Below are 18,858 nucleotides of genomic sequence, written 5' to 3'. Positions count from 1 at the left end.
TGTTTGACCAGCTCCAAGGTACACGGGTGTATTCGAAGATTGACTTCAGATCCGACTACCATAAGGTAAAAGTGAAAGCAGAAGACGTCTTGGAGACGGCCTTCAGGACCAGGTACAGGCATTACAAGTTTCTTGTTATGCCGTTTGGTTTGACGAATGCTCCTGCAGTATTTATGGACTTGATGAACAGAGTCTTCCACCAATACCTATACCAGTTTGTTGTTATTTTTATTGATGATGTACTAGTCTATTCGAAGAGCTATGAGGAGCATAAGACGCACTTGAGGCAGGTTTTGCAGACACTTCAGGAAAAGAAGTTGTACGCCAAGTTCAGTAAATGTGAATTCTAGCTTGAGAAAGTCGTGTTCTTGGGGCATGTTGTATCTGGAGACGGTATTTCTGTGGATCCTAGCAAGATTGAGGCGGTAGTGAATTGGGCTAGACCGAGAAATGTCCAGGAGTTAAGGAGTTTCTTGGGGCTAGCTAGCTATTACTGCTGTTTCGTTGAGGGATTCTCAGCTTTGTCAGGACCTTTGACATGATTGACGAGGAAGAATGTCATATTTGAGTGGAACGACAGCTATGAGCAGAGTTTTCAAGAACTGAAGCAAAGATTAGTCACAACACTAGTATTGGTTATCCTATCAGGGGGTGAGGTGTATGTCATTTACAGTGATGCGTCCTTGAAGGGACTTGACTGTGTATTAATGTAGCATGGTAGGGTAGTGGCGTATGCATCCAGGCAGTTGAAAGAATATGAAAAGAACTACCCTACACATGATCTTGAATTGGCTACAGTAGTACACGCATTGAAAATTAGGAGGCATTACCTATACGGCAAGCAGTGTGAGATTTTCTTCGACCACAAGAATTTAAAATATTTCTTCACGCAGAAGGAACTGAATATGAGGTAGAGAAGGTGGTTGGAGCTGATTAAGGATTTTGATTATACCATCAGTTATCACCTAGGGAAAACAAACGTGGTAGCTGATGCATTGAGCAGGAAATCCAAGGAACCAGTGTTGGTGGTTATGGAGATCTAGTATCCGATCATGATGGATTTGGAGAGACTCGACATAGAGTTGATAGAGGGTGATCCTCTAGTGTGTATTGCCAGCCTAGTAGTACAGCCTACTCTGCAAGAAAGAATTAAAGCCGCTCAAAAGGAAGATCCGGAATTAGCAGAGGTGATAGACAGAGTACAGAGTGGTTAGGGGGAGGAATTCAGCATTGCAGACGACGGAGCTCTACGGTTCCATACTAAATTATGCGTTCCTTCCGATACAAAGATCATAAAGACTATTTTAGAGGAGGCTCACAGATCTTTGTATACAATTCATCCCGGTAGTACGAAGATGTATAGAGATCTGCGAGAGTCGTACTAGTGGAGTGGTATGAAGAGAGAGATCGCCGAGTATGTAGCCCAGCGTTTGACGTGCCAGCAGGTAAAGGCTGAGCACCTGAGGCCGGCAAGACAGTTGCAGCCATTATTTATCCAGAGTGGAAGTGGGATCATATATCTATAGACTTTGTGTCAGGACTGCCGATGGCATTACATGGCCAGAATGTCATCTGGGTGATTGTTGACCGTTTGACTAAGACTGCCCACTTTATACCTATCAAGATCAGCTACTCCCTCAACCGTTTAGTGGAGATCTACATTCAGGAGATAGTTCGTTCTCATGGGGTGCCAATATCAATTGTGTCAGATCGAGACCCACGTTTTACGTCACGTTTTTGGAAGAGTTTGCAGGAAGCACTAGGGTCTCAGTTGTCATTTAATACGACATTCCATCCTCAGTTAGATGGACAGACTGAGATGACGATATAGACATTAGAAGATATGCTCCGAGCATGCGTATTGGATTTTGGGGCTAGTTGGACTCAGTTCATGCCACTGGTAGAGTTTGCATATAATAACAGTTACCAATTCAGTATTGGCATGGCACTATTTGAGGCTTTATACGGTAGGAGATGTCGTTCTCCTTTTTTTTGGGATGAAGTGGGTGAGCGGTGAGTAGTGGGGTTAGAGCTTGTGCAGCAAGCGCGTGATAAGGTTCGACTTATCAGAGACAGGATCAGTATAGCTCAGAGCCGACAGAAAGTTTTGCTGATAATCACCGCAGGAATCTAGAATTTGATGTGGGTAATCATGTGTTTTTGAAGATAGCTCCGATGCAAGGGGTTATGCGATTTGGGAAGAAAGGTAAACTTAGTCCTAGGTTTATCGATCCATTTGAGATTCTAGATAAAGTGGGGTCGGTAGCCTACAGGCTAGCTTTACCATCGGTGTTGTCCAGGATCCACAACATATTCCATATTGTTATGTTGAGAAAATACATCTCAGATCCTTCTCATATCATCAGTTATGATGAATTAGAGTTTAGTGATTCACTGGTGTATGAGGAGGTACCAATACAGATTCTGGATAGGAAAGTACAGGAGTTACGTAACAAGAAGATTCATCAGGTAAAAGTTATGTGGAGGAATCATGCAATTGAAGAGGTTTCTTAGGAATCCGAGGAGCAGATGAGGCAGAGGTATCCGCATTTATTCCAAGAAGTTTGATTGGATAAAATGTAAGTAGTTAGGTAGTATTTCTTTTGCAGGTACATGTAATGGTGTAATTAGTGTAGCATTTTAGTTTTGGGAGAATTTTTCTTTTGTATATGTAATCTCCTAGGACTCGGAATGTAACCACGGTATTCCTCCGCTATAAGTTATTAGAACTTTGGTAATGTAATTTGAGGACTTTGTATTTTATTTTCATTGCGTATATGTGTTTCATATATGATGAATAAGGTATCAGGTACACAAACATCACTAAAGTAGCACTTTGGGCCCACGTGGCGGGTCGGGACATTACATTACCTTATCCCAGGAATGGTGCCTAAAACGCCCTAATCATAAATCCACTTCGATTAAAGTGTTGGTGGCCTAGATAGGAACCCATTGGTATTTTTTGTTTTCTGATCGGTGCTTGTTGGGTTGAGGAAATCGAGGAGAGAGAGAAGGAAGGATGGAGGAGTGAGAGACGAGATTGGCGAGAGAGAGTGAGTGTTTGCGCAAGGGGTTGTCATCTATTGATTTCAAATGATTCAATTTCAAAGAAGCTTGAGGTTATACTTTTATATATATATATATATATATATATATATATATATATATGTTATATTATATTATATTAAATCTTATATATATATATACTTATATTATATAATTAATTAATTAATTAATAATTAATATTTATTATTATTTATTATTTATTATTTTTATTTATTTTTACACTTCCATGCATATAATTTTCTGGTGCGTTACAATGTGGATGAGAACTCAGAATGACCATCAACAAACTTTAGGGGACCAACAATTTTCAAGAAAAACCTTTTTCATAAAAATGCTAAAATTACAAAAGTTTTTGAAATATTTTTAAGGTAACAAATAGGGCTAAAATTGAAAAATTTCATGCCTCGGTCGACCAACCCATACACATTATATTTACCACAATTGACCGTCCTTGGTTTTTGACCCAAGTCAAAGGGCCAACCGACCATCCCTTCTTGTGCCTTAAATGCTCGGTCGACCGAACTATAGGCAAGTCGAACAACCTTTGATAGTTTGGTGTGGTTTCTAATGCTCAGCCGACTGGCCATTTGGTTAAAAATGACCACGGCTGACCGACCTTCAATGACAGCCAACCGGCCTTGAGCTTAGGTCGACCGAACCTACGAAGGGTTCAAAATCGCTCAACGTCAGCCGACCGGCGTCTCCCTGGGTCAACCGAGCTTCTTTGAAAAATTCAAAATTTGACTTAGGACGGTCGACCGGCGAAAGCCCTGGGTCGACCGAACCCCTCAAGTTTTTCAAATTATAAACAATTAATTTTTAATTAAATAATTTGAAAAATACCTAGTGTATCCCCTAACGGTCAGATTTTCCAAAAATCTATATATACCCCTTTTATAAACATAATCAGCAGGTTGATTAGCTAAAAATTCTCTCCAAAATATTTTGTGCAAAAATTATATACTCTTTGATTTTCAAGCATATTTGATTCTCTTTCTTATTATTCCTTTGCAAAATCATCTTAGAAAGAGAAAACATATATTCTCATCCTCTTCATTTGCAAACTCATTGCAACTTGAAGAGTGATTGATAAACATTATTGTGGGCATATTCTTATATATTTTTAAAGGCTTATACTCTCTCATTCATTCATAATTGTAAATCATTTTTAGATAGTGAGCTTGAGTTTTTCCTATTTCAAAAATCTAATCATCATTATCTCCTACAATTTGTTATTGAAAAATTGATTTAGGAGATATATATTGAGTTTTAAGATCTTTGATATACTCTTTGCAAATATTATATATTTCAAAAAAAGATCATATATACTATCATCTCCCTTAGTATTTCACATATATATTTTTTAGAGGAATTATATAAACTCTACTGAGCTTAAACTCCCATGATACTAAAGTGCATTACGCTTATTATTGTACATCTCTGCTTGTTTAAGAAGCATTTATTTGTACGAAAAATATTCATACTTGTTGTATTCTACTAAGCGAAACTCCCATCATACTAGAGTGCATTGCACTTATTGTTGTACATCTCTGTTTGTTTAAAAAACATTTATTTGTTTGAAAAATATTCATACATTTTGTATTCCCGGCGTGTGATTGTTGAAAGAGGAGGTACCATCCTGTAAGGTGTGGGTTTTGACACCGCCAGTAAAGTGTGGCTAGGTTTTGGTACCGCCCGTAAAATGTGGCTAGGTTGAGCTCAGTCCTGTAATGTGAGCTGGGGTATTCCTCGCCCGTAAGGAGAGACTGTAATTGGTGACGCTCCACACCGTTAAGTGAGCATTTTAGCGGAATCCTCTTACTTTTTAGCTTGAGGCGAGGACGTAGGCAGGATTGACCGAATTTCGATAACAAATACTGTGTGCGTGTCTTTCTCTCTCTCTCTCTCTCTCTCTCTCTCTTTCCCTATACTTTGTAATTTCTGCACTTGAATGCCATATTTATGTCGTTGTGCATGATTTAAATTCTTGCATATCTCATTATTTGTGGAATTGGTATTTGCATAAAAAGACTATAAGCTGCGTAATATTGTTTGTGATTTTAATCTAACCTAGAAAGAAATTTTAAAATACTCAATTCTCCCCCTGGATTACACTATTCTTATCAATATTGGACATGACAATTGAAAAATAGTAGAAATATTTTCTACATAGTTTTATCATTATTTTTTAAAATATAATATATTTTATTTTAATTATACTTAAATTCAAATGATAATTTAATATTGATTTTAGTTTAGAAGTGTATAAAATAAATAATTTAATCTATAAAATTTAATTTTGAATATTAAAATTTTTGATAACATGTTGCAAAACAACTAAAAATCATAAAATTTGATTTTCAATTATTTGACAAATATTTTAAAACTAATTACAAAAATAGAAAAATAACAATATAAATAAATATGTTTTTATGATTTATTACAACAATACCAAACAAACTTTAATCAATTCCTAAAAATATGTATTTTGCATACCAAATGAAACCTAAGAAGATTAGAACACTGAACCTCTCTATACCCTTACATCATGTATAGTTGAGGAAAATTAAAAACCTAGTAAATTAGTTAATTATTTAATTTCACACGCGCGCCCACATACACACACTCATATATATATACACACACACTCTGAGTTTTTTACAAAAATATTATTAAAAAAAATCAAAAAACACAAATATGAAGAAAAGAAAATTTACACAAATGTACCCAACCAACTTTCCAAAAGTCGGTTTGGGCTTTATTAACCGCAATTCTTGACTGTCAAAATAAAATAAAATAAAAATTGAGAACCAACTTTCCAAAAGTCGGTTTGGGCTTTAAAAAAAAAAAGTCAGCTGCAATTCTTGACTGCCAAAATAAAAAAAAATAAAAATAATAGAGAACCGACTTTTCAAAAGTCACCCCCCCCCCAAAAACCAAATCCCAACCCCCCACCCAAAATCAAATAATAAAATATATATTATTTTTAAAATTTTAAGATTTAAATAAAAATTTGTAAATAAAAAAAAATTTAGTGTCATTTAATATAAAAATATTTTCTACTTTTTATTTATTTTTCATATGAATTAAAAAAAGTAAATTAATTTTTTAATTTCAAAATATTATATAAAAATGAATACAATAACAAAAAATTAAAATAATTTACTTTTGAAAATAATAAGACAAAAAGGGCATCTTACTTCCTAATTATATATAAAAAAATTATTTAAAAAAACTAACTTCCATTATACGTGAACTCTACCAGCGACATGAACTGAGTCCAACTACCCCCAAAGTCTAGTACACATGCTCTGAGCATGTCCTCTAATATCTGTATCCTCCTCTCAGTCTGCCCGTCTGACTGAGGATGGAATGTCGTACTAAGCGATAACTGAGACTCTAGAGCCTCCTACAAACTCCTCCAAAATCATGACGTAAATCGCAAAGTCTCTATCCAACACAATCGATACTGGCACCCCATGAAAACGTACTATCTCTTGAATGTAAATCTTGCTAAACAGCTGAGGGAGTAGCTGATCTTAATAGGTATAAAGGGGGCGATCTTAGTCAAACGGTCAACAATCACCCAGATGGCATTCTAGCTATGTAACGCCGTTGGCAGTCCTAACACAAAGTCCATCGATATATGATCTCACTTCCACTCTAGGATGAATAACGGCTGCAACTGCCCTGCCGGCCTCTGGTGCTCAACCTTTACCTGCTGGCACGTCAAACACTGGGCTACATACTTAGCAATCTCTCTCTTCATGCCACTCCACCAGAATGTTTCATGCAAGTCTCTATACATCTTCGTACTACCAGGATGAACGGTATACAAAGATCTGCGAGCTTCTTCTAAAATAGTCTTCCTGATCTTAGTATCGGCAGGAATGCATAATTTGGAACGGAACCGCAATACTCCGTCATCTGCAATATTGAAATCCTCCCCCTGACCCATCTGCACTTTGCATATCACCTCTACTAATACTGGATCTTCCTTTTGAGTGGCTTTAATTTTTTCTTACAGAGTAGGCTGTACCACTAGGCTGGCAATACATACTGGGAGATCACTCTCTACTAACTCTATGCCGAGTCTCTCTAGATTCATCATGATCGGATGTTGAATCCCCATAGCCGCCAACACTGGCTCCTTGGATTTCCTGCTCAACGCATCAGCTACTACGTTCGCTTTCCCCGGGTGATAACTGATGGTACAATCAAAATCCTTAATCAACTCCAACCACCTTCTCTGCCTCATATTCAGTTCCTTTTGCGTGAAGAAATACTTTAAGCTTTTGTGGTCAGAGAAAATCTCACACTGCTCGCCATACAGGTAATGCCTCCAAATTTTCAATGCGTGTACTACTGCAGCCAATTCAAGATCATGTGTAGGGTAGTTCTTCTCATATTCTTTTAACTGCCTGGACGCATACGCAACTACCCTGCCATGCTGCATCAATACACAGCCAAGTCCTTTCAAGGACGCATCACTATAAATGACATAACCCTCACCCCCAGATGGGATAACCAAAATTGGTGTTGTGACTAACCTTTGCTTCAGCTCTTGAAAACTCTGCTCACAGCAGTCGTCCCACTCAAATCTGACATTCTTCCTCGTCAGTCGTGTCAAAGGTCCTGACAAAGCTGAGAATCCCTCAACGAAACGACGATAATATCCAGCTAGCCCCAAGAAACTCCTGATCTCTTGGACATTTCTCGGTCTAACCCAATTCACTACTGCCTCAATCTTGTTAGGATCCACAGAAATACCGTCTCCAGATATAACATGCCCCAATAACACGACCTTCTCAAGCCAAAATTCACATTTACTGAACTTGGCGTACAACTTCTTTTCCTGAAGTGTCTGTAAAACCTGCCTCAAGTGTGTCTCATGCTCCTCATAGTTCCTAGAATAGACCAGTACATCATCAATAAAAACAACAACAAACTAGTCTAGGTATCGGTGGAAGACTATGTTCATCAAGTCCATAAATACCGTAGAAGCATTCGTCAATCCAAACGGCATAACGAGAAACTCGTAATGCCCGTATCGGGTCCTGAAGGCATCTTCGAGATGTCTTCTGCTTTCACCTTTACCTGATGGTAGCCGGATCTGAGATCAATCTTTGAATACACCCTTGTACCCTGGAGCTGGTCAAACAAATCGTCAATACGGGGTAAAGGATACTTGTTCTTGATATTTACTTTATTAATTTCCCTGTAGTCTATGTACATCCTCATAGTCCCGTCTTTCTTCTTCACAAATAACACCGGAGCTCCCCATGGAGATACACTGGGTCGTATGAAGCCCTTATCAAGCAGATCTTGCAACTGATTTTTTAATTCTGCCAACTCTACTGGCGCCATTCGATAAGGTACTTTGGAAATAGGCGATGTACCTGGAAGTAGATCTATGGAAAAATCTACCTCTCGATCGGGTGGCAAGCGTGGTAACTCATCTGGGAATACATCTGTAAACTCTTTTACTACAGGCGTGCTAGCAAATTTCAATTCATTTTCTGACATCTCTTTCACCACAGCCACAAACCCCTAACACCCACTCAGCAGCAGTCTTCTGGCCTGAATAGCTGAAACTAGCTGAGGCGGGGATTGTACTTGCAACCCTATGAACTTAAATTCTGCTTCCCCCGGAGATCTGAATATCACTTCTCGTGCACGGCTATCTATGCTAGCAAAATTAGCTGCTAGCCAATCCATGCCAAATATAACATCAAACCCGTGCATGTCAAGCACTATTAAATCGGCAGACAAAGCCTTCCCTTGAATATCAACTGGACGACCTTGGAGCACCCTATTACACCTTACTACTGACCTAATCGGTGTACATACCAACAATTCAACATCTAACAGTTGTATTTCAGCCCCACATAATTTAATACACCCCGAGGATACAAACGAGTGTGTAGCTCCTGAATCAAATAATGCAATAACTTTAAAAGAAAACATAACAACCATACCTGTTACCACGTCACCCGCCGTCTTAGCCTCACCCGGCGTTAGAGTAAACACTCTGGCTGGAGCCGTATTCCTCTGCTGGCCCCCATGTGGTACCTGATAATCTCCCCGGTATAGTCTAGGAGCTTGAACTACATCTGGTGGAGTAGGGCAGTCTCGTACCATGTGCCCCGATCTACCGCAGCGATAGCACACCGGAGCTGCATCTGGTGGGGTAGGACAATCCCGTACTATATGCCTGACTACTACAACGATAGCACACTACACCACCAGCTCGACACTCTCCCCAGTGCCTCCTACTGCATGTCTGACAGACTGGAGGGCCCTGCCTTGTCTGCACCTCGCGTCCTCCCGTCTCCTACCTCTGCCCTCTGCCATAACTTCCTCCCCTCCACTGGCCCGATCTATGACCTTGCTGGTAGCCGTAGATGCAAATCTCTTTCTCTGTCCCTGCTCCTCTGCATCAAGACGCTCACCAACCTCTGCCAAGGCTGCCCTGTCGACTAACTCAGTAAAGTCCTGGATCTGCAGCACCACTACCTGCTTGAATATACTCCGCCTCAAGCCTCTCTCAAACTGTCTCGCCTTCTTCACCTCATCAGGAACAATGTATGGGGCGAAATGAGAGAGCTCGATAAAACGTGCTGCATACTGCTGGACGGATAGTTGTCCCTACTTCAGACTCAGGAACTCTTCTACCTTAGCCTCCCTCACAGTAGCTAGAAAATACTTGTTAAGGAACAGATCTTTAAATCGGTCACATGTCATAGCTAACGAAGTCACCCTCTGCTGCTCCAATAGTCTCACCGTAGTCCACCACCTCTCAGCCTTTCCTGTCAATCTATAGGTGGCAAAGAGGACCCTCTGTTCCTCAATACACTGTAGTACAGTCAAGATTTTCTCGGTCTCCTGCATCCAGTTCTCAGCGGCTATAGGATCAACTCCGCTTGAGAACGCTGGAGGATTCATCTTTGTGAACTTCTCTATGGTGCACCCCTGGTCTACAGATGGACCACTTTGCTCCCTCGAACTCCTAGCGATCTCGGCCATAACCTACTGAGCCACGCTACGTAATACCGCGTCAGAGTCGGTCCCAGCTGCACCTGATGGTCCTGCTCCATCACTGGCACATGCATGGGCACTATTTTCTTCTGGATCCATCCTGAAAAATAGCAGTTACAATTCAATAATCCTATCCTCATAATTTACCTACCTATCCTCACCACTTATCTCAACATTTCTAACTCATTTCTAATCCCCAGTCCTACATTCTAGGAACACAACCCGACAATAGCTTACTATGGTTTTCCTGAAATCGTCACCCCAGGAAAAACACAGAAACTACCACGGAAGTCCTGCCTCTAGATTGTAGAACAAAACCTCAAATCATTTCCTAAACTCTGGTATTGTTTCTGCTGCATTCTAGAGTCTAAAGAACCTAGCAACCTAGGTTCTGATACCAAGCTGTCACGACCTGCTTATTTTTCTCATTTTTTTTTTAAATAAAATTAATATCATATATCTCAAAACCCAGCTCAACCAATCATAATCCACCTGGACTCATGGGTACCAGGGATATATCAAAACACAATTGGAAGCTTAAGTAGCAGGAAATATATATATTCACAATATTGTAAATACAAAACATCCATAATTTTAGGACAAATATCAGAGCCATTACAACCACCGTATTTCCATATATACATCTCAAAAATAAGACCTAGGGACATTTCCCCAAAAATCTAATCGTCCCTACAAAACTTACCCTTCAAAAGGGCAGATACACAGCACTAGTTCAGCGGGGCTTTTCCCACTTTCTTATCTGGGGTTCTTGAAAAGTTAATAAGATTTAGGGGTGAGACACCTCTCAGTAAGGGAAATAAACTAATACTAGTGTGTGGCAACATGAGTATTCTGTGTTCAACACATATCATACATAACATGTTCAGTACTGTTTATCAAATCTGGGAAAACATACATATACCATCAAAACATGGCAGAACATACTGCATTTTTCATAATCATATTTCATCTCATATAATAATAATAACATAAAACATTCCTAGTAGGTTAGCTGGCTGTTGTCATGTATTACCCTTACATGACTGGGTTGTGTGGCCCGAAGGCGGGACCTGACAATGGTTGGCCGACCACTGCTAAGTCAAACAGTCGTTTGTAGGTCCGATGGGTCTGCCAGACCTGGTCCGTACACCAAGGGCGATCAGCACACTTCTTATAAACCACATCGACCATCCAATCTCACACCACTCCGTACAGCAGCGTTAACACAAATATCATGATCATGAAGACCATGGACACATAGCAACGGTACCGTGCAAGTGCTAGCCTAGACCAAGCCAACCAGGTTCTGATATCATATACATATACTAAAATCGTGATACATGGATATCTCTATCAATAATTATCAAATCAATCATATCATTTTTCACATATACATATTTCATAAAAATCATCAACCTGTACGCCGGAATTACACATTTTATCATAGCTCGACCCATATGCCGGCAAATCATAGCACAACCCGTACGCTGGCAAATCACATCCATATAGCATGGCCCGTACGCCGGCAAATCACAGTCACATAGCACGGCCTGTACGCAGGCAAATCATATAAAAATATCAGCCCGTACGCCAGTTTTCCATCATAAAAATTCATATCATCCACATTCCCATAAAACAGTATTTCACAACATTTTTACTCATGCCACACAAACGGATTTTCACATATTCAATCATACGAACATTTTCACAGTATTTTGCAAATATAACACACACACACACATATATATATATATATATATATATATAAATATATTTATTTTCCATAAATCAGATGCTAAATATATATATATACAAGTATTTTCTCAAAACAAAACTAGTTTAGTTTATCCCTTACCTGACTACTGAGAAAGCTCTCAAAACAATCTAGTCTAACCCCTGTAAGATTTCTTGACCAATACCCTGAAACCGAAAATTTTCAGTATTTTCATACATACAACATTTTATATAACAGCCACAAAGTCAAATTTGACTTTAAAAGCCTTACCTCAACTTAGGGATGGGATGATTCCCAACGTTCCCATTCAACACCCTTGGAAACGAAAACTTCCAGTATTAAACTTTAATATTTCAACGCGTATAATACTTTTCTCAACTGTCACAACTTCAAATTTGACTTAAAAAGTCTTACCTCAACATAGGAATGATTTCCAAATTGCTTTCTCCAACGATCCGCTCCGGCAGATTTGTAGAGAACTTTGCCAAGAGCGTCATGGTGGCTTCGATTTGTCGATTCGGCGTAAAACTGACCCGAAATCGAAGAGAGAGAGAGAGAGAGAGAGAGAGAGAGAGAGAGAGAGAGTCGTAGGAGAGAGAGAGAGGAGAGAGAGAGAGAGCACTGGCACAGGAAATCCAATTCCAATTGGATTGTCCAAAATTAAAGCAAGCTTCCTGAAGAAGTTTGTACAATTATATATATATATATATATATATATATATATATTAATATCATAATAACTACTAATTAAAGCAATTGGATTGTCCAAAATTAAAGCAAGCTTCCTAGAGAAGCTTGTACAGTTTTATATATATATTAATATCATAATAACTATTAATTAAAGCAAAATTTCTTGAAGAAGCTTGTATAACTTTATATATATATATACCTTTAACTTATATATATTATGTATATATATATATCATAATAACTTATTTATATATATATATATATATACACATATATATATATTTTCCTTCTCATACTATTCATTTTACTTGTTAATTTAATTAATTTATTTTATTTTATTATTTTACTATTATTATTATTATTATTATTTTTTTAAAATTTTATTTTTCCCGATTACTATAATTTTTTTTTATGTAATTAGGAAATAAGATGTCATTTTTGTCTTATTATTCTCAAAAGTAAATTATTTCAATTTTTTTGTTATTGTATTCATTTCTATATAATATTTTGAAATTAAAAAATTAATTTACTTTTTTTAATTCATTTGAAAAATAAATAAAAAGTAGAAAATATTTTTTATCCTAAATGACACTAAAAAATATTTTTTTATTTACAAATTTTTATTTAAATCTTAAATTTTTAAAAATAATACATATTTTATTATTATTTAAATTAAAATAATATATATTTTATTATTTGATTTTTGGTGGGGGGTTGGGATTTGATTTTTTGGAGGGTGACTTTTGAAAAGTTAGTTTTGAATTTTTATTTTTATTTTTTATTTTGATAGTAAAGAATTGCGGCTGAATTTTTTTTTTTTAAAGCCCAAACCGACTTTTGGAAAGTCAGTTCTCAATTTTTTTTATTTTGACAGTCAAGAATTACAGCTAACTTTTTTTTTTTTAAAAGTCCAAACTGACTTTTGGAAAGTTAATACATTTATGTAAAATTTCTCAATTTCCTTCATATTGTGTTTTTTGATTTTTTTTTAATAATATTTTGATAAAAAACTCCACACACTCGCGCATATACTCTTTTATTATTATATATTGTTAATAATTTGGTTATCCTTGGTTGAAATGGGCGCGCCTAATGCTGCAATTCTCCTCCCATTCTCAGTCTCCGAACCCAATCCCTCCTCCTTCCTCCTCTCCAATCTGCGTTCCTCTTCAATCCGCTACTTCTGCCCATTCTCCGGCCCCAACTATTACTGCCCATGTCGCCGCGCGGACAGCCCCTCCTTTTTTCTCCCCAATGCCTTCTACACCGAACCACTTCCCGCCAAGTTCTCTCCCACAACGCACAAGAAGAACGCCGATTCCGGCCTCCATGATGACATTTCCATTCTCAATGACCGGATTCGACGCGACCTCCGTAAGAGAGATCCAGGCGCTTCCTCTTCCGCACCTGCCATGGATTCTGAAGAGGCCGGCAAGTACATCGGGCTGGTGAAGCAGCAGCAGCAGAGGGGGTTGCGGAAGCTGAAAGGCGATAGGGTAGGTAGGGATGACGGCGTTTTCAGCTACAAGGTCGATCCCTACACTCTCCGTTCCGGCGATTATGTCGTGCACAAGAAGGTTGGAATTGGGCGTTTTGTCGGAATTAAATTTGACGTTCCGAAAGATTCTTCGGAGCCGGTTGAGTATGTGTTTCTGGAGTACGCAGATGGAATGGCAAAACTCCCAATTAAGCAAGCCTCTCGCATGCTGTATCGATATAACCTGTAGGGTTTTCATTCTCCATATGTTCATCGTATTCTTTGAAGGTGTCCTTGTGATTAATTTGGATTACTAAAATTTTCGCTGAATGCTTGCGCTATGAAGTTGTTATCTTTGCACTGATGACCATAAGGAATTGACCATTGTTAAGAAACATCGGCAGAATAAGTATATTGGGATATGGACCACCACTTTACCCTTCCCCACTTAAATATGAAATCTCGCCTCATCTGAAAAGCCATTGTCCCAAAAGTCAAACTTGGTGTCCAGCTGGCTTGTGGGGCCAGTATATGAACTTTCTCATTCAACTTAGTTAATGCCATGCATTAAATTCATTGCATTATGCTTGCCTATGACCGCTTGTCTCGTGCGTTTGGGATGAGTTTCCATCATATAAATACCAGTATAGGTTTATTTTCTAGTAGTAGTTTCTCCCTATGCCAAATAAGCCAGTATGACTCCTTGATCATTTTGGTGTTTCCTAGTGTTAGAGTGAGAATTGCATAGAAAACTCTTTAGGGGAGGGTGAGTGCTCATCAACTTGTAAAACTCGCTAGATATTGTCAATGTGTTTAGCCTACTGGTCTCCCTCGCTAGACACACAATGTTAACGGAGGTATTGTTAATAAATTGCGTTGCTTCAATGTTTAGTGCTTACTTGTCACTGCTTTCGCTGATATTTAATTGAATGATAATGAAAGTGTTTCGTGGATGAATTGTGGTATACGATAGGCTGGTTAGTTAAACAAAAGTGCTTTAGCTAGCGCCGCACGCACAAAGGTGTGAAATAGTCGGCTCGTGACACATGGTATCAGAGCATAGTTAGTTGCTACATGAATTCAGTTGCCTTCATTGTGGGATTGAGAAAGTTTTGGTAAATGACCATAGCGCCAACTAATGCTGAGAGAATTAGTGTGTTGGAAGCATAGGTTGAGACGACAACGAACAATGTAGCCATAAAGATGGCCCAACTGAGGGGACTTCTTGATGAAGTGATGGAATCACAAAAGCATCAAGCAAGTTTGATAGGAGAAATGTTAGGACTTTCACCATACGATGGAAACTTTGCAATCTCAGATAGCTGATCTAGATGCAAAGATGAATATGATGGTTCTTGCTATGGGAAATTCTAACACTTTGGGGTTTAACAAGACCAAGGTATCAGAACCCAGGACGTATGGGGGTGCTTGTGATGCTAAAGAGTTGGAGAACTTCTTGTTTGATATGGAGCAGTACATTCGCGCTATAAGGACGATCTTAGAACAGGTGAAAGTGGATACTGCGACCATGTACTTGGTTGGTGATGCCAAAATATAGTGGCATACTAAGTACAATGAAATTGAAGATGGACGTTGTGTTGTGGATTATTGGGCAGACTTGAAGAGAGAGCTCAAGACCCAATTCTTTCATGAGAATGTTGAGTACAATGCTAAGAAGAAGTTGAGAGACCTCAAGCACATTGGGTCAATTAGGGAATACGTGATTTTTTGCTTTGATGTTGGATATTAGGGACATGTTGGAAAAGGACAAGCTGTTCTATTTTCTTGAGGGGTTGAAACTGTGGGTAAGAATAAAACTTCATAGGCAAAGAGTTCAAGACTTGTCTACTATACAAGCTACTGCAAAATGCTTGACTGACAATGCTGGTGATAATACCGTTTCGTCCAAAGAGTTTGGCGTGGGGGGAAACAGCGGAAAGTCTTTCAAGAAGGGCAAACCCAAAAGTGGGGGAGCCTACTAAAAAGCATCTACTTCAAAAGAAACTTCATCGTCTCGGGGGTTCAACACTCCCAATGGAAAGAGTAAAATTTCGTCTTACTTGTGTCGAGGCCCTCACAGTGTTTTTGAGTGCCCTCACAAAGCAACACTTAATGTCTTATAGGCTTCCATTGTGGAGTAGCTAGTGGAAGTGATGGGGAAGAGGAGGATACCCCTAGGATGGGTGCAATGCAGCGGGTGAATGCATTGGAAAAGCAAGCGAAACCACTAAAAGTTACACAAGCAAAAGGACTGATGTTTGTGGATTTGAGGATCAATGGGAAAAGTACCCGGGCTATGGTGGATACCGGGGCTACTCATAATTTTGTTTCGTAATTGGAAGCATGGAGACTCAACTTATCCTTGGAGAAGGATTCAGGAAGCATGAAAGCAGTAAATTTAGTGGTTGAGCCTACTTTGGGAGTAGCCAAACAAGTGACTATGAAGCTTGGGCAATGGACAGGTCATGCGAATTTCACAGTGGTATCATTGGATGACTTTCAAGTCTTTTTGGGAATGGAATTCCTGAGGGGGATGAAGGCAGTGTTGATGTCTTTTGCTGGTTCCCTATGTCTAATGGGAGATTACCCTTTCATGGTGCAAGTCGTTGCGACGAAAGGAGACGATGGGAAGTTCCTTTCAGCCATGCAACTCAAAAAGGGGTTGAGGAAGGGTGAGCAGACATATCTAGTCACGGTGGTGGTAGATGAAGAAGTAGGCCAAGAGCTGGTGCTTACGACCATCCAAGCGGTGTGGAGCATGAGATCGAGTTGTCACCAGGAGTGAAACCACCTGTTAAGGGGCCATATTGGATAGCGCCTCCAGAGCTAGTAGAGCTGAGGAAACAACTTGATGAGTTATTGGAAGCGTGGTATGTTTGCCCTTCCAAAACACCGTTCGGAGCACCGATGTTGTTTCAGAGGAAACATGATGGGAGCATGCGGATGTGTGTAGAGACTGTAGACTACCGCGCGCTCAACAAGGTGATAGTGCGCAACAAGTATCTTATTCCGTTGATTGTTAATTTGTTGGATTAGTTGAGTCATGCCAAGTACTTCATTAAACTTGACTTGAGGTCAGGCTACTATCAGGTGAGAATTGCTAATGGGGATGAGTTGAAGACTACTTATATGACGCGGTATGGGCCGTATGAATTCTTGGTGATGCCATTTGGGTTGACGAATGCTCCTGCAACACTCTGTACCTTGATGAACCAGGTATTTCATGAGTAGCTTGACAAGTTTGTCGTGGTGTACCTGAATGATATTGTTGTCTACAGTTCCACTCTGGGGGAACATGAAGAGCATCTACAGAAGGTGTTCGATAGACTGAGGGGGAACAGTCTGTATGTGAAGAAAGAGAAGTGTTCTTTCACTCAACGGAGCATCAAATTCCTTGGTCATGTGATTGAGCAAGGTCATATCAGGATGGATATAGAAAAGGTAAGAGCGATTCAAGAATGGAAGATTCCAACAACAGTGAAGGAGTTGCGTTCCTTTGTTGGCCTTGCCAACTATTATAGGAAGTTTGTAGAGGCGTATTCACAGAGAACGACTCCTATGACAGAACTCTTGAAGAAGGGTTAGGGGTGGAACTGGACAGAGAAGTGTCAGGGAGCCTTTGATGACTTGAAGGAAGCCATGATGAGAGATCCGATACTTGCTCTTCCGGATGTCGTGAAACCCTTTGAGGTGCAAACAGATCTATCAAGCTTTGCCCTTGGAGGAGTCTTATTACAGGAGGGACATCCTGTTGCATATGAGAGCTGTAAGCTTAATGAAGCAGAGCGGAAATACACAACTCAAGAGAAGGAGATGCTAGTGGTGATACATTGTCTCTGCGCGTGGAGGCCTTACTTGTGTCAAGGTTTGTGGTGAAAATAGATAACTCCGGAGTTAGCCCTTTCTTCACATAGTCGAAGTTGACACCCAAGCATGGCCGATGGCAAGAATTCTTTGCAGAATTGGATTTCTCCTTTGAGCACAAGGCGGGGCGCTTGAATTAAGTTGCGGATGCACTACGTAGGAAGGCCAAGCTGGCAGCCTTGCAGATGGTAACACACCTGATTGTGAGTACTATTACCACGATGATGTGGGAGCGCATCGAAGAGAACTTAGCCAAAGACCCAGTTATGCAAAACCTCATGAAGCTGACTGAAGAGGGGAAAACATGCCAGTTCTGGATGGAAGATGGATTGTTGATGACCCATGCTAGCCGACTCTTTGTGCCACGAACTGGTGATCTAAGGAAGACACTGTTGAGAGAGTGTCATGATACCATGTGGGTCGGACATCCGGGATGATAGCGCACTTTGGCCTTACTGAAGCAGAGGTATTATTGGCCGCATATGCATGATGATGTGGTTGATTATACCCGAACTTGTCAGTTGCCAACAAGACAAGGTGGTGCGGAGGAAGATTGCAGGGCTACTACTTCATCACCAACATGCCCAGAGTGGGAGATGCAGGGTCTATACTTGTGGTTATAGATAGGCTTTCGAAGTATGGTGCATTCATACCCGCACCAAAGTTCTGTTCGGCAGAGGAGATGGCACAATTGTTCTTCACGAATATTGTGAAATATTGGAGTGTTCCCCAAGACATTGTTAGTGATCGGGACTCATGATTCACCGGCAACTTCTGGATAGAACTTTTCAAAATCCTTGGCTCATAACTTGAAATCTCTTCGAGTTACCATCCACAGACAGACGGATAGACGGAGAGATTCAATAGGCTACTAGAAGAGTACTTGCACCATTTCGTCAACGCCAACCAGAAGAATTAGGTGCAACTACTTGATGTGACTCAGTTATGTTTCAATGCCCAAAGGAGCTCAACAACCAACAAGAGTCCT

The 18,858-nt window shown here is 39.6% G+C and overlaps 1 protein-coding gene across 6 annotated transcripts in view; it reads left to right on the top strand.

Annotated features, from left to right (window-relative positions):
- Nucleotides 1-13,561: 13,561 nt before the first annotated feature.
- Nucleotides 13,562-18,858, top strand: part of LOC131168518 (ATP-dependent DNA helicase At3g02060, chloroplastic) — a 43,280-nt gene continuing 37,983 nt past the window's right edge. For 2 of the 6 annotated variants that reach the window (XM_058128011.1, XM_058128008.1), the window contains exon 1: nucleotides 13,562-14,252. In XM_058128011.1, coding sequence (XP_057983994.1) covers nucleotides 13,609-14,252 — 644 coding nt within the window. In that variant the 5' untranslated portion in view covers nucleotides 13,562-13,608. The remainder of the gene's footprint in view (nucleotides 14,253-18,858) is intronic. The other 4 variants (XM_058128009.1, XM_058128013.1, XM_058128012.1 and 1 more) reach the window with 3 other exon arrangements.

Source organism: Malania oleifera, chromosome 11 (assembly GCF_029873635.1).
Source record: "Malania oleifera isolate guangnan ecotype guangnan chromosome 11, ASM2987363v1, whole genome shotgun sequence".
Lineage (NCBI taxonomy): Eukaryota > Viridiplantae > Streptophyta > Magnoliopsida > Santalales > Ximeniaceae > Malania > Malania oleifera.
Note: the sequence above shows the minus strand (reverse complement) of the source record. Positions and strands in the feature narration are given on the sequence as shown.